This window comes from Octopus bimaculoides, chromosome 2 (assembly GCF_046866305.1).
Source record: "Octopus bimaculoides isolate indiv1 chromosome 2, ASM4686630v1, whole genome shotgun sequence".
NCBI lineage: Eukaryota > Metazoa > Mollusca > Cephalopoda > Octopoda > Octopodidae > Octopus > Octopus bimaculoides.
Genome location: NC_142929.1, coordinates 28092483 through 28109135, shown reverse-complemented (window position 1 = coordinate 28109135; position 16653 = coordinate 28092483). Strand labels below are relative to the sequence as shown.

Below are 16653 nucleotides of genomic sequence, written 5' to 3'. Positions count from 1 at the left end.
TTAATTCTACTTACCTGAGCATGATCTTTGGGTTGTCTCTCACAGTTAATTTTGATTGAGTTCTAGTAATTAATCTATTAAACTTTAGTTTTATGATCTGAGAATTAAGAAGCACAATTGTCTTGAGTGGGATATGAACTCTTGATCACGGAGTCATTTTTTTTTTCAATTGTTCTATTCTTGTTTTTTTTTTTTATTACATGTCTTACCTTTTATGTATTTCAGTCATTGGACTGTAGTTATGCAGAGACATTGCCTTGAAGGGTTTAGTCAAACAAATTGACCTGAATTTCCAATACTTATTTTTTTTTATCTGGTACTTATTTTCTTTGTCTCTTTGCCAAATCACTGAGTTACAAGACATAAACAAACCAATGCTGGCTGTCAAGCTGTGGTGAGAGTCAAATGCAGATGCACACACACATATATATATATATATGGGCTTCCACACAGTTTCCATCTACCAAATTCACCCGCAAGGCATTGGTTGGTGTGTGACTAAAGTAGGATACATTTGCACAAGGTGCTATGCAGTAGGATTGAACCTGAAACCATGTGGTTGTGAAGTGAGCTACTTAACCACACAGCCATGCCTGTTCCTACATGTCATAAATTTTTTTATTAATTCTAAAGCTGGTAATTAAAGTACCAGTCAGATACTGGGGAATTAAATTTGATTATATCTCTCTCCCTGTGATTTGTAATCTTGTACCAATGTTAAAAAGCATAATATACGCCTTGTATTTATTCCTGCTTTTCTAATTAAATTTTTAGTTTATGATGATAATCCTCCCTTGAGTGTTGTCCGCAAGTTTGTACACTTGCTGGATGCTAGTGATGCTGATTATGCAGAAGAACTTGGTAAGTTTTCTTATATTTATTTATTCTCTTAAAAAATAGTAAATTACCACATAAATGCGGTTTAAATATTGATAAGTATGCACCATATTGTGTGGTTTCTAAAATTAGTTTCTTATCTACTATGTCTTTGAATAGATTTTCAGTGGGGGGAACCATATCTTCCAAAAGTTTCAAAAGCAGCAAGCAAGCCTTTTGCCTCTGTCATTGCTCAATCTACTAGGAGTAACAGCCAAATATCCTCCAAATGATATCCCTTCATTTTATAAAAGGATATATTGGATAATGTTTTTGAGTGTACTGTGTTGAAGATAAAAAGATGATGGTTATGGATGAAATGTCATTCAATATAATTCTGTTCAATCAGGCTTGACCATAGCCTACACTAGAAGAAATGTGATCCATATGAAATGGTAGTTGAAAAATGAGGCATACTTGAATTTTTTTTCTTCCTTTCAACATGTAGTGTTGTTGATCTTGGAGCAAAAAAAGTTGTGTTGAGATAGTGAACTGCTAGTGGGTGTTGAAAACTAACTCACCACAATTGTTTTATCTTTGTTGACTGGTTCTAATATAATGCCTAACTTGAAAAGGGTTCTAATATAATGCCTAACTTGAAAAGCAGTTCATCATTATCATGCCAACAGCTGTACAGAATGTACTGGATCCTTTGTACATGGCACCATCACCAGTGTTTTTTATGTAGCACCAGTGCTTTTTATGTGGAATCAACATCAATGCTTTTTATGTAGCACAATGACAGGAAAAGCATTTGGTTATAAAATTTTGCCTGAAATAAGTCCCCATCTAACCCATACCAGCATAGAAAATTTTTTTAAACAAATGAAAAGGAAACTTGTGTGTATATACAAACATCATTTTAGCATCCACTTCTCCATACTTGCATGGATTGAACAAAGTTTGAGGCAGGTTTTCTACAGCCAGATGCCCTCACCTGTTTCCAAGAAAGGTAGTATTTCCCTGAAGTCAGGCATATTTTTGCAGAATATTGGAATACATACACAACAGGCTTCTTTCAGGCTCTGTCTACCAAATCCACTTACAAGGCTTTGGTCAGCCCAGGATTATAGCAGAAGACTTGCCCTAGGTGCCATATTGTGGGACTGAGACCAGAGCCATATGTTTGGGAAGCAAACTTCTTAATCACACAGCCATTCCTGCATCTATTATATATGTATATAAAATAAAATAAGCTAATTTTCCTCATTTTTGTATTTTAGAACTACAAAAGTTAAGACAGCAAGTTGGATCTGAAATTCGTTCCAATCAGCAGTTGGAAAATGATTTAAATCAAATGGATATTAAAATTGGTCTTTTGATTAAAAATAGAATTACTTTACAGGTAAGAATAACATTTTAAAAATTATATGCATGATGAATAGCAAATTACTAAAGTGTTGGATATTGTGAATTGGACACCAATAACAGTTCATGCTGCTCACCAAATATGTTACTCCTACTCTATCAACTTCAGAATGGCTCAGTTTTCTATTGCCTTATAGCTTTCTCTTGTAAACATTACAAGAAACTTCACTTCTCAACTGTTTCCCCATGTAAGCTATCCACATTGTTTTGAACTAATCATGCATTATCTTGTAGCTATGAAATTTTGATGAGGTAGCTGTTAATTTTTAAAACGATATTGTAGGGTTGGTGTGAGAGACCAGATCTGGCCAGTTTGAACATAGAATAGGCAGAATACTTCTGGCCGGATATGGCCGATTTAAATGCTAAAGGGTTAAAGCATTTTAAATTAAAACTTTACAGTAAAATTCCATAGTAATTTATGTTCCAGATACCAGCTTAGTAGTAGCAGTTTATGACATTTCTATATTTTTCATTATTCCCACTAGTTGAAACAAAGGCAATGTATTTCAATAGTAATTTGGTCACAAAAGGACTTAGGTTCACAAAGTGCTCCAAAATTGTTGATATATCAAAAAAAAAAAAAAAGGTGGGGGGAGAACCTTCACTAACCACTTTTTGTTTATCCTCTACAAATGTAAGAAATGATCATTTCTAGATGTTCTCATGGTAAACTTGCATTCATTCATAGATATTCTTGTTCTCTCTCTCTCTCTATCTATCTTTCCACTTGTACTCTGTTAGTCTTTTCTCTTGTACTTTTTTAATAGTATCTTTTTCTCTGAATTAGCTGACTTTGTAGTAATTATTTCTAATTCACTTGAATATTAACTGCGCTCATTTAACTATCTTTCTCATCAGTCTAGGAGGCTAAAGCCATTGTTAATTAGAAGTTAATCCCCCAAGAAGTATTCACTTAAGACTCAAACTGTTGCTACTGAGATTAAGTAACTGAAATTTGTACAATAGATATGTTTTATCTCTTAGATTTTATCATTAACTTATAAAGAACAAGGTATTGGAGACAAAATACCTTGTATTTGAATACATCCCTTTACAAACTGTTCAAACATTGCCTTTCACCTTTCAGGTCAAAATGAGGGATGGGTGGCTGATAAAAGAAGTACCAGTCAAATTCTAGAGTCAATTTAATCCCTTAATACTCACCTACCAAAATATGAAGTATTGTGACTGAGAAATCATTATTCCATTTCTTTCAATTTAAAGTTCAAATCTTGTCAATAAAGCAATTTATGGGTAAAAGATACTCGAATGTAATTGACAGCCTAAATATACATTGCTGGACTTGTACCAATATGCAAAATCTTTATTTGTATCGTAATTAATCCTGATATATGATTAAAAAGTTGATTACAGAAATATTGTTCGTGCTTTGTTTATGTACTGTACAAATAGTAAGAGTATTTAAACAGGACATGGAGAATGTCAGTTTATAAAAGCAGGAGGTCCCTGAAAAACTAAAGAGGTTATCAGAAAAACTCGACAAAGCTATCAATAGAGAAAGAGTTCTTAATCATTTTGGCTTTCTTTTTCTGTTCTGTATCAGTTAACTTGATAATAAAATCAGTAAATGGTATATTTTACTACAAAGAATTAAAATTAAAGAATCACAGAAAAGAATTTGCTGATAAGTTCATAACTTTTTTTAACATTTGTCTTTTTTGTGTGTATTACAAAAATATAAGAGTTTATTTCAACTGTAAATTCTCTGAACATTCTTTCTGATTTATAGGATGTTGTATTTCACAATCACAAACTGAAAAAACATGCTGAACGAACTGGAGCAATGTCTCGGGGACTGAAGGCCCTGAGTAAAGAAAGTCGTGGAAAACTGGATGCCTACCAACATTTGTTCTATTTGTTACAAACAAATCCAACTTACCTTGCAAAACTGATTTTTGAAATGCCCCAAAGCAAAACAACCAAGTTTATGGAGTCTGTCATATTTTCCCTATTTAACTATGGTTCTAATGCTAGAGAAGAATTTCTCTTGTTACGCTTGTTCAAAACTGCCTTAGAAGAAGAAATTACGTAAGTTACCATCTTTATCTAAATAATTTGGTTATATATGCTTTTAATATTTAATTGAAATTTCATACAATTTAACTTTTTTACTATTTTTTTCTGCATAAACTTAATGAACTTTTTTTTCAGTAATATATTGCCTTTGCATACTTCTGCTACCTACACTTATTTTCTTGTCTGTAGTGTAGTTGCTGTTTAAGTTTGAGCATTAATTTTTGTTTAAATACATTGAAAGAAACAAATGTTCAGATATTCAACAAGAATTTGTCATAAAACTGCTGGGAAAGAAAGGAATCTGTAGGAGTACTAAGTTTATATATAAACATCTATATATATATATAACATCTGTGGGTTTCGCTAATGACTTGCAAGCCTCTCTTTTTTATGATTTTTGTCCGGAGGACCCATCTCCATCGCATCTGCAGGATCCCCAAGATCGGTAGATCAGTAACATTAATGCAGTTGATGTTTTTACTTAAACAGCTGCTAGTTGAGGGATGCAGGAAGGAAATTCCAGATGTGAAGCTTGCAAGGAGGTAAAATATGAATAAGACTTGTCATGATTTTTAGGTGCATCAAAAAGATGCTTATCTGTTGACAGTAGTCCACTAAATTTCTAGTGACTGTGTACATTTTTGTTTGTGTTTGAGTAACTGAACACACTAATAGCTAAAAGTAAAGCTATTGTAAACATTTTAACTTTCTTCCACAAATATCTTAATAGGAGCAGTTCTGATTTTATCAGTATTGTATACAGCTCCCATGAACTAAAATCACTTATAAAGTTTGTATTTTTTAGAATATTGCATTGTCTCTAATTGTATTATATTATAAAGAAAAAGTGGTTAAGAAGCTGAAATACTAACATGGATGTGTCACCTTGTCCAGTATGTTATAGATTTTCAGTGTCTAACAAAATAAAAAAAATAGATATCATTCCTATTTTACTGTAATATACTTGGCATTACTAAAAGATGTCTAGCTATAAAACACTCTGATATTTCTTACTATATGTTATTAGCACTGCTGCATCACTGAAAATTTATTTTGTGAGTCACTTAAAATACATGTAAATTTATGTTTAAACCTTCTTTAACTTGAAGGTTAGAGTGTTTTAATTTTATGCCAGAAATGGAAGGCATTGGTGTCAACTGTCTTAACCAGCTGACACTTTATGCTAATGACTTCAAACCTGTAGGCTTATTCAAGCAACATGTATTCTAAGACATGCAAAACGGAGAACTACTGAGTATCAGTCTGTAATGGTAGAAATGTAAATAGCTCAAATATTTTGTCAATATTTTACAATACAAAATTTAATGGAACTGCAACAACTTTAGAAATAAAGCTATTAATCTGAGAATTTTCACTTATGCACTGAGAGACAAGCTGTTTTTAAAAGAATGATGTCTAGAGGATTGTAATAGTTTAATTAGGATTAGTGAAATGTTTGCCAGCTATTAATATACCATTTTACACAAGATGCTTATGCTTACACTCCAGCTTCATTAAGAATGAATTCAAAAGCATGAATTTTGATATTTTATATTTCATGTGACCTTTTTTTCCTTTTTTATTTTGAGTTCTGATGAATTTTCATTCGGGATTTTATTTAATATTCTCTTATTAAGGATGGTAATCATCATTGTGTTCTCGTATTGGATGTAGACTTTCTTTGAAGTCATGTTGTTCCTTTCGCACACAACTTTAATTAGAGAGCACTCTTTACAAGAAAGTTGACTGCTTCTTTTAATCCACTTTCATTTAACTGAACTTATTTATATAGTGTGTGTTAATTTTGGGGGATAAATATTTTATATTTGGGACAGAAGTGGGATTAATTCTAAAAGGATTAAGGTTTGTACAGGATGTACGTTATTTAATGTAAATATTGGCAGGAGGGATTTATTCAAATAAAGTGAATGGCTACTGCAATGTATTGATGAGTAATTGGGTGATGTTTGAAGAACGTAGATTGTTGTAGTATTAGACCTAAACAAAAAGAAAACATTGATGAACAATGGAAGTTATAAGTTTTACTAATCACTCAAATACTCTCTTTGATCAGATTATATTTGGGAAACACTATCTTAATCTCTCTCTTTTTTTATGTGTGTGTGCGTGCGTGCATATGTTATAATGGCCAATTATTTAATATTAAAGAAAATGTCTTGCAATACTGTAATGGGAAGTGAAAAATTTTAAAGTTATATAAGATAGGAAATGGTTCACTTCTCTGAATATTAGTACTAGTTAATTAGCATCTTAAAAAATTAATGAAACAAGACAAAATTGAAAACAGTTTTATATAAAATACTCTCCGTTTGTGTTATATTTTATCTAATTACATTTCTTTAAATATTATTGATGTGGGACAAATCAATTTGTGCTAATAATTTAATTCATGTGATAATTTCTGCCCCATTTTTCATCCATAGGAGAATGTAAGTAAACCTTTTCATCTTCTGCACGGTCCTTGCCAACATTGTCCCTATGTAAAACCCCAACCATTTTGCATGATTAAATGATTCTTTGTCTTAGAAATCCCATATTAGTAAAATGCCACTTAATAATTAATATTTCTTTATATCCAAAGCATGTTTACCAACACAATTCCAGAGCAACCATTGGTGCACACCTACCTAAACTTTATTCACTCCTCACACACACACACAAACTAACTATTATTCCATTCAATATCTCTCGAGAATTAACCTTGAAATTCAAAGTATTGCTTTCAAGAGTACTGGGGTGTTTTTCTCTTAAATATATAGACAGTGTAATGTAGTTAAGAAGCTCATTTCATTAACATATCATTTGATTGAATCCCACTGTGTGACATCTTGACTTAGTGTCTTTTACCAAAGCCTTCAGTAAAATAAATATATACACACACATGCATGCACTCACACACATGCACACACTATGTGTGTTGAATTGTAAGGCTGGTGCAACAGCTAAGTCATCACACAAAAACACCTTATATATGGTTATAGCTATTTGATGTTCTGGTCAAATCCCTTTATGCTCAGGCGAGCTTTGCCACTTTCTCTTCAATGTACATAAAATAAGTGCCAGAATTCTGAAATCAATGTATTTGACTAAAAATTTTGATGCTGTGCCCAGTATGGTTACAGTTCAATAACTTAGTAAAAGACTAAGGTAACGTAAGTTCATGGAGCTATTATTTTACAGTTAGATTACTTCAAACTTTTATAGTTTCATACTCAAAATATGTTAAGTGTTAGATATTGAGTACGTATTTTATGGATCAAATAGTATGTATACACTCATAATGACTGTGCACACACAGGCACATGCACAGTGCATTTTAATTTAAATGTAAGTATTCACTATTATATAATTATAATTTACTTAAACATCAGTACCTTTTGTCTGAACTTGAAATAACTAGATGTTTGATATTTGTATGTATTTTGCTTTTCACCATGATAATTATGAAATATTGATAGTTTCAATGTTGATACAAAAGCCTTTAAAGAATAAATAAAAATACAATTATCCTTTGCTGAGTACAATACTTGAATAGTTAAGGTACTGAATAATTGATCTGTTAAATCAAGCTCTGTTATCGGCATTGCTTTGAGGTTTTAGACTAGGTATATTTCCCCAACTTGCTTAGACCAAATTCAGTTTTAAAATTTTGGTATTTGTTAAGAAAAACATCTAGCTATGAAACAGTTAATTTTATCACTGGATATATAAAAATGTCCAGGGCACATCCCAAAATGAAGCAATATTTCCAAATATTTTACTTCAAATTTTAATTCTGAGAAAATTATACTGCTAACACTTAATTGTTGGTTGCGAAGGTGGGACAGATTTATTTTATTGGCCTTGCAATGTACATTGAAAAATAAATTGAATAGTATTTTAATCAAACTTATAAAACTTTTCATTTTAAGTGTGTGTTGTTTTTTTTTGTTTTTCATATTTTGTTGATTTGTATTTCATATGCAATTTCATTTGTTTTCCTTTTAAGTAATGAGTGCTAATCAAAGTATATCAATATTAGTGTCCTTAAACACTGATTTTTGCTTATTTTGAGTATGCTTTTGTCAGTTTTTATATGTAGTTTTCTTAGGTTTGCATCACATACTCTAAATGTTGACTACACACCAGTAGAATTGAACATTTTCTACATTCTATAGATCAACCCATATTATCTCATAACCGTATTATAATCAAGAGTGAACTACTTTTTTATGTTGTCAAAGGCTATGCAGTATTTTTATTTTTTTTTCTATTAAGTGTGGGTTTGTCCAGTAATGACCTAGACCTAGTCTAACTTAATAGCATCAGCCGATAAGCAAATGATATCTCCTTTGCTCATTCACACAAGATTTTGTTTGGGATCTGGCTTGTTTATCTAAGATTGTTTGAAGACAGATTCATGGAATTGTAATTTGAATGTTAGGATATATTTTTTTATGGGAATAAGATTTGTTATGTATTGAGAATGGATCTTACCAAAGAGTGTGGGAATTAAAGCCCCAGTTTTGAAAGGTTTAGTACTTTATGTCATTGATGCAGTGCATTGTGAACTGATATGACCCTGTTTATCAAGGATAAAAACTGACTTGATGTAATCCCCCACCCCCAAAAAAATTTAAAAACTCAATATCCAGTATGCTATGTATTTTCCAAGTAATTGTTGTCTATTTATAATTTCTTGTTTGGTATAAGGTGACTACAGAAATAATGCTTCAATTGGTAACTGGAAAATATAGTAAGGAATAGAATAACAATTGGGTTTCAAGCTGAAATTTAAGACCAAGAGGCACATTTTGGTGTTTTGAGTAGATTTAGACCATTTTGCCAACAGTAACTTAATTACTCTTAATCTAGCATACATTTTTTTCATGACGAGATGGTATTATTTTCATTTATCAAGACAGCAAATTGGCAGAATCATTAGTAACATTTCTTCCAGCTCTTTATATTCTGAGTTCAAATTTTGCCACGGTTTAGATTCACTTTTCATCCTTTCAAGGTCAATGAAATCAGATGTAATCAACTAGCTCCTCCCCCCCAATTTCAGGCCTTGTACCTAAAGTAGAAAATATTATGTTGGTTGATTTTTGCAAGTGCTGATTGTTGTAATATATAGTGAATCTCTTTTCTAAATTAGTTTCCCTGTACAGCATACACATTTTACTAATGTATAGTAAAATACATCATGATTTTTTTTTTTCTTTAATCCAGTCTTCTAGTTACCTCTTCCAACACCCTTAATATTTTTCTGCTCACATCCTCTGCCTCCTGACTTTGAAACATTTTATTTTATGCCAAATATTGTGTAATGTTTGGTATCTTGACACCCTTGAATAAACTAAAAGAATCCATGCTAACTGACATGCTTTGTTACTTTTCTAATAATTGAATGTAATAAAGTGATTGAAAAAAAAAAAAAGAAACTTAGCGTGTGTAATTTGATGAATATTGTTTAAAAATAATTTCTTGACTTTGTTAACTATAACTTTGTCAAAATACACCTTCAAGAATCAACTGAGAAAGTTCATAATCATTGTGCTTATTTTGAAATATTCAGTTTTGCTATAACTTGAGAAGTCATTTATAACTGTAAATGCCATCAAATTTGCTACAGAAAAACTCTCAAACTAATACAACTTTTATCAGTAACTAGAGACTTCTAATACTTTAAATTATATTTTAATTCAATATTATCTTCTAAAAGCTCACTATTTTTTGGTATGAATATTATTACATATTGTTAAGGAATTAGTGCCTGTTAATTATTTCTTTAATATGTTGTCTAGCGTAACTTCATTATCACTATATTGTATTATCTTACGTGTGTATCGTTCACTAAAATTCCTGTTGAACTGGTCACTGCATATGTCACTGATCAATAACCTTAATCTAAACAGTTATGGTATGTCCTCAAACTAATGGAGTATGGTGCATTTTGTCTTGTCTTGTCTTGTGTTTTTTTCTTAATTTGTTAATACTGGGCAACAATATCATTTAGAATCCCAAACTAAAATTGTGCATTAGTTACATTTAATTTTTTTAAATATTTTCCATATTCAATATAAAATTATATGTATGTAACTTTTTCTATAAAAATATTTCCATGGAATGAAATAATAAACAAAAAATGTAAAGTACTCAACATAATTGTACTAGATTTCTCAAACAAGTCCAATTTTATTTTGCTGGCCAAAAATATTTTGTATTTCTCTAGATATAAAATCTAATTCTGTTAAGCAATGACATAAAAGGACTACAGCATTTGGAGAAGAAAAAAATCTGTATGACCTATTGTTCATTATGTATAAGTTGGAGTTTAACATGGGTGCTTATTTAAGAGGATTAAATGCCATTTGTTACAGAAACATTTACATTGATGGAAACAGCAGAAGTAAATAATGAATTTAAGAAAGTTAAGACCAGAAGTTTGGCAGGGGATATTAATATCTGGAATCAGATAATCTGCTCTGGCTTAAATATTTAGGGATAAAAAAAAAAATCGATATTTAAAAAATGCTATGTTATATATATATATATATATATATATATATATATATTGCAAACATTTCAGATTTTTGTTATAGATTGTTTGAAAAGTTTACAAAGCTTTAATTTCATTATATTTGCTGTAAATACAACAATGTACTTGAAATTTTCCAGGCTTATTAATATTGACACAAAAGACAGTGTTTTGTTAAGAATACATAAAATCTGATGATTGCTCATTCGAAAAGATATCAAAATTATAACAAAGAGAATGAAAGCTACCAGAAGACAATTTTTTGGGTTTTTTTTCTTTTAGTTTTTTCTATATTGCAAAGTGTTTAAATATCTTTGTTCCTTAAATCTGATGAATGTATTTTAGCAGTATTTGAATATTTTGCCAAATCTTAATGAAGGGAGAAGTATTTCACACTGTAGGACTATGCTGCAATTTAGTAAAACATTACACAGGCATGAGAGGATAAAATCTAAATTAATATAAAACTCATAGGGTTATCAAAACTTGTTTTAATACATATATATATATATATATATATATATATATATGAGCCAATTCTTAACTTTAATTAGAATCTTAATTTGTATGTTAAACAAGAGAAAATAATTACTGTATGTTGATTCTGAAAGTTATATTATTCATATGAATTTGACTGTTGTTTAAGAGTTATTTGTAAATATGTGTCTGTGTCTATGCCTTGATGTAGCTTATGCATCTTTTCTTAAACCACAATCTAACTTAAAAGTCCTAGGAAATGCTAATAAACACCAAAATGATAGCTAATGTCATTATCAGTAATCATTAATAAATTTTTGGTTAATTATTGATAGCAAATGGTGTTGCATATTAAAATTCATGAAACAAAGTATTTCTGATTGTTTATTTATGACTTTCTGTTTCTACTTGTGTAAAATGAATCTTTCAGCATAGAGTACAACTGGTAGTTTTATTTTTGTTTGTAATTTTCTTGTTTGATAATATTTTTTTTAATTTCTGTTTTAACTTTTTTAAAATTAAAGTGGGTCTTTTTTAAATTTGACATAACTTGACATTCTCAGTATTTTCACTGACTTGCTATACACTAATAATAATTTTGTTTTAAATAAATGTTTTGTTTTTTTTGTAAAAGGTGAAGTCACCATGTTAGAAAACCAACTGATAATCAGCTATTACTTTGTAAAATATATTTTTGATTTTTTTTTTTTTTTTTAGCTCTAAAGTTGACAAGATGTCAGACATTGTAACAGGGAATCCCATGATTATTAAGATGATTGTTGGCTTCAACAGGTAATTGACTGATTAATTTCTCAATTTAATTCACTTAACTAGTTGTGATTTGTGTATCAATTGTTAGAGCCTTTGACCAAAATTTACCAATTGCTTTTCATAACTTTCTAGAGTAGAAAGACAAAAAAAAAAAAAAAGACATATCTCCAGTTTTATATGCACCAGTAATACTACTTTCCAAAGGGGCATTAATTTACTTAGAAAATAATAAAAGTCATGCTATACCTAAACTGTTTCAGTGACTCTAAGGATAAGAAGTTGCATCATATCTTGTATCATTAATGACAGTTTGATATTTCGAAATTTTAGTGACACATTTATAAAATTTATGCAGTTTTAATGCAAAAGATATTCTTAATGTTTCTGCTCCTTTTGTATATTTTGCAATAATTTGAAGAATAAAAGATCAGAAAAAAAAAAACTATCAGAAATTTTTGCTGTAGTTGTCCTAACATTATAAATGTATCATCTGCCAAATGCATTTTCCTACCTTCTTACTGTGTGCATAAAAAATAAAGCCATTATAATGACAAGTGTTATATAACAGAGCATGATAGATCTTTCACTAGATATAACTTTTGGAAGTTAAAGTTTTAAGAAAACTGTATCTATATTTTCAAAAGCTTACATCTCCCCATAGTCATATTGTCAAAGCAAAGTATGATAATATAAATCTGAATAGACATTTTTCAACTAGTCAAATAATGTGACTTGCTTATGTGGGACTAAAGTATTATATATATATCTGTAATTAGAAATCGCATCTATTTTGTACAGATTGGATTGAATTCATATATGTAGATATAGTCTGTTTCTTGCACTAGAATTTTGGTTTTTAAAATGCTAATACTAATCATCCTGTTAATCAAACAGTTACATATATCATTAGTCAATTAATTATGTGATTACAGACATAAAAACAAAATAAAGTATGAATAATTAATAAAATTCATCTTAAACTACAGAAATCCAAGGGGACAAAGTGCTTTACGAGAACTTTTACATCCATTGATCAAAGAGGTTTTGGATGACAAAGAATTTTTAATAAACACAAATCCTGTAGAAGTATACAAGAGTTGGATAAACCAGACAGAATCCCAAACTGGACAGGCCAGGTATTGAGAACATTTTTGCTTTTAGTCATTTCTTTCCATAGCCATTGTTTCTCAAAATAATAATTTTTAGTAAAATTTTAATACATATTGTGTATTTCCTTTGATTTTTTTGAAAACTTTTCAGTAGTTTCTAGACATATCTCTAGACAATGTAACAGTGAAGTAGTTCATTTATATTGACTGATATATTCTTATTGTACAGAATGAAATGAAAGAAATAATATACAGTAATGTAGTAAAGCCATTGTAGTGGACATTACTAGCAAAATGGACCATAGTGGGTGCCAACTTACTGAAACCCACCCAAACCATGGAGTAAAATATATGCATGAGATATAGTCTCTGCAATCCACCATTATAAGTTATCTGTCTAGGAGAGCAATTACTCTGAAAAATAAACTGATACAGGCTACAAGAGACTCTTCAGTCCTCCCACTTGAGACAACCTCTTTGGTGCTGAGTGCATAATAAAATGCTTCCTCTTCAAACTGTCAGACTTACACAACAACAAAGTTGACCTGTTGCCATTATTGTTGCTTGTGTCAGCTGATATGGATCATCATCATCATTTAACATCTGCTTTCCATGCTTGCATGGTTTGGACATGTTGAATATCAACCCATGCCAGCATAGATAAAAATAAGACATAAAATGATGTCCATCTGAAATTGTTTATTGCTTCAGTTTAAAGTTTCAGTTTAGCCCTTGGTTTTTATACAGCAGAAACAATCACACCAAACATCTCCACAGATAAAGACATTTTAAAGAACTTTTTTTTTATGTTCTAACAAAAAAGTTTAAAGTGAAAGGAAATTAATAAACACTGTCTTCATCATTGTGTTAATGTCCACTCTTCCATGCTTGCATGGATCATATGGCAAGATCCTGTTCATGTCACCAACATTCACCTGTTTCCAAGCAAAATAATATTTCCTCATTGCTGGACATGTCACAGAAGATTGGAAATGAACATCACTGCTTGTATGATGGTGATACTCATATACAGCTGTCATTTAATGTCAAGACAACACACACACTCTCTCAAGATGTTTCCATCTATCAAGTCCCTTCACAAGGACTTGGTTGGCCTGGGGCTATCATAGAAGAAACTTGCCCATGGTGCCATGTTGTGGGACTGAACTCAAACCCATGTAGTTGGGAAGCAAACTTCTCAACCACTGAAAAGTGAGCCATCAGAAGTTTTCTTGTATCCATTGAGATTATGAATAAGTATGGTTATTATAAATCACATAGACATTCTTATTTGTCAGAGATCCTTTTTATATATTTTCTTATTACATACTTGGCTTTTTTTTGGCTTTTTTTTTTTTGTCAGTGTCATATTTTAAACTGTTTATTTGATTATTTCTTTCTGGACATGTTTTGTTACCAACCAGGTTGAAACTGGCCTCTGGCCCTGAGTACAGATGTCTTGTTTTCATAAGTTTTGAATTAAAATCTTCCACCAGACCTTAGTCGCAATTTATGTTCCTAACATTAGCTGAATGATAACTAAGTTATTTTACTAAATTTTTTGTTATATTTAAAGTAATTGAAAGAAACTCAGAGCATCTCAAAATAAATACAGTAACAAAAGAGTTAATGAGTTTCATGGTTGTTTTTCAGTGGTTTGGCTTATAATGTGACTTCTGAGCAAGCTATGAAACATTCAGAAGTGAAAAGTCTTATTCAAGAATCGATAGTAAAGTTACAAAAAGCCACAGACAAGTTCTTGATAACAATTACCCAATCTTTGGACAAAATTCCGTAAGTTACCAATTTTCTTGAATATTCAAGATTCTTTAACAATAAAAATAAAGAAACAAAAAATATTTTTTTCTTGCAACGCTTACATTTTTAAAATCATTCCATGATTGTTTTAACAAAGCACAAATTTTGTGAAAGTGAGAAGGGTTAATATATGTTATTCCCAAAATATTACAGCTTAGACATTGTAGTTTATGCGAGTTCGACATACAGAAAAATTATCAGCTTGGAAACAGTTGGAACCAAAACTAAATACTAGAAGGTTCTGTTGCCTTAGTTATTCCCATAACCTTTAAAATATTCTGTATTGCATAAATAAAACTTTTATGAAGTAATTTGTTATATTACAGAAAAGTATTTTATGGCTAATATGAAACTTCAATATTTAATATATAACATGAAAGCAAAGCAAAAATTCTATGGCAATGCAATTACTTCATTTCAATACAAATCTCTGATCAAATCACTTTGCAAATCAGTTCAGCACTGAAAATAAAACAAAACATCCACTTAAGTTGCTACTACCTCAGCTGCTTTGTTATTACCAAATATTAATACTCCTATGCTGCAAGGCAAACCACGTGAAGGCATGTGCTGAATAGAAATGCCATTCTTTGGTGGAGTACACATGTGTACCATGTGATCACTCATAGGATTCACAAACACATAAGAATGAACTGGACAAGAAAAGAACTGCAACATACTAAGCCAGCTATATTGCACATATAAACAAAATTATTTGTAACATGCTGGAGTGTGCAATTGGACCTAATTAGACAAGTAAATTCAAAGTGTTGGATCTGTGAGCCACAGCTAGACATTCAAATATCTATGGGCTATCTATTGCTTAAGTGGGGCTAACTAGAGGCTAGAAATCTTGAAATTACACACACACAAAAACACATTTTCTTAACAATATTCACTTAGTTATTTAGTCTGGTCAAATTGAAACATATCACCCAAGCCACTTTTGTTGTATTCTCTTTATGCAAATTAAAATCTTTTATTGTTATAGTAAGTACTCTGAACCAGGTTCATAACCAATTTCAATTCTCAGTTTGAATTGATTTAGACTTTTAGAAAGGCACCACCACATCATTTTTAAAGGTTTCTTTTATATTTAAAACTGGCCTTGCATTCATGTTTTTCTGTTTCATTCTTGCAGAATCTCAGCAAACTGAACATAAAAATAAGTGACTAAAGTTTAGATATTTCAGTCAAAATTTTAATATTTGAATGTTTCTATAAAAAAAAAAACTTGCTCCAAATATCTCAATTATTTGATGATTGTTCTTACTGTTAGGTATGGAATGCGTTACATGGCCAAAGTCCTGAAAGCTGCTTTATGGAAAAAGTTTCCTCTTGCTCCTGAAAAAGATGTCCTCAAAGTATGTATATTGTATAATTTAGCCTTTTTTTTTTTTCCTAGCTCTCTTCAGATATACATTGATTGAATTTATTAGTATTCAATTAATGTCACCAAATTAATGTTGACATTGTTTATTCCAGTGTCAGGAAGTGAACTGTGGTGGTTGGACATTTAGCAGGTAGTGTTTGTCATTCCTATATGCAAGTGTGTGTCTCGATCCTAATAGGATTTCTGCAAGGGCTTTGACAGAAAACATAAAATCTTGTTGACCATTAAAAGTCTGGGATTGGTTTAGTCTTCCAATACAG

The 16653-nt window shown here is 30.6% G+C and overlaps 1 protein-coding gene across 2 annotated transcripts in view; it reads left to right on the top strand.

Moving 5' to 3' along the window:
* Positions 1-16653, top strand: part of LOC106872737 (ras GTPase-activating-like protein IQGAP1) — a 176189-nt gene that overhangs the window by 142127 nt on the left and 17409 nt on the right. For both annotated transcript variants that reach the window (XM_089342174.1, XM_014919820.3), the window contains 7 exons: positions 775-861; positions 2100-2221; positions 3998-4296; positions 12020-12094; positions 13060-13209; positions 14836-14976; positions 16280-16364. In XM_089342174.1, coding sequence (XP_089198300.1) covers positions 775-861; positions 2100-2221; positions 3998-4296; positions 12020-12094; positions 13060-13209; positions 14836-14976; positions 16280-16364 — 959 coding nt within the window. The remainder of the gene's footprint in view (positions 1-774; positions 862-2099; positions 2222-3997; positions 4297-12019; positions 12095-13059; positions 13210-14835; positions 14977-16279; positions 16365-16653) is intronic.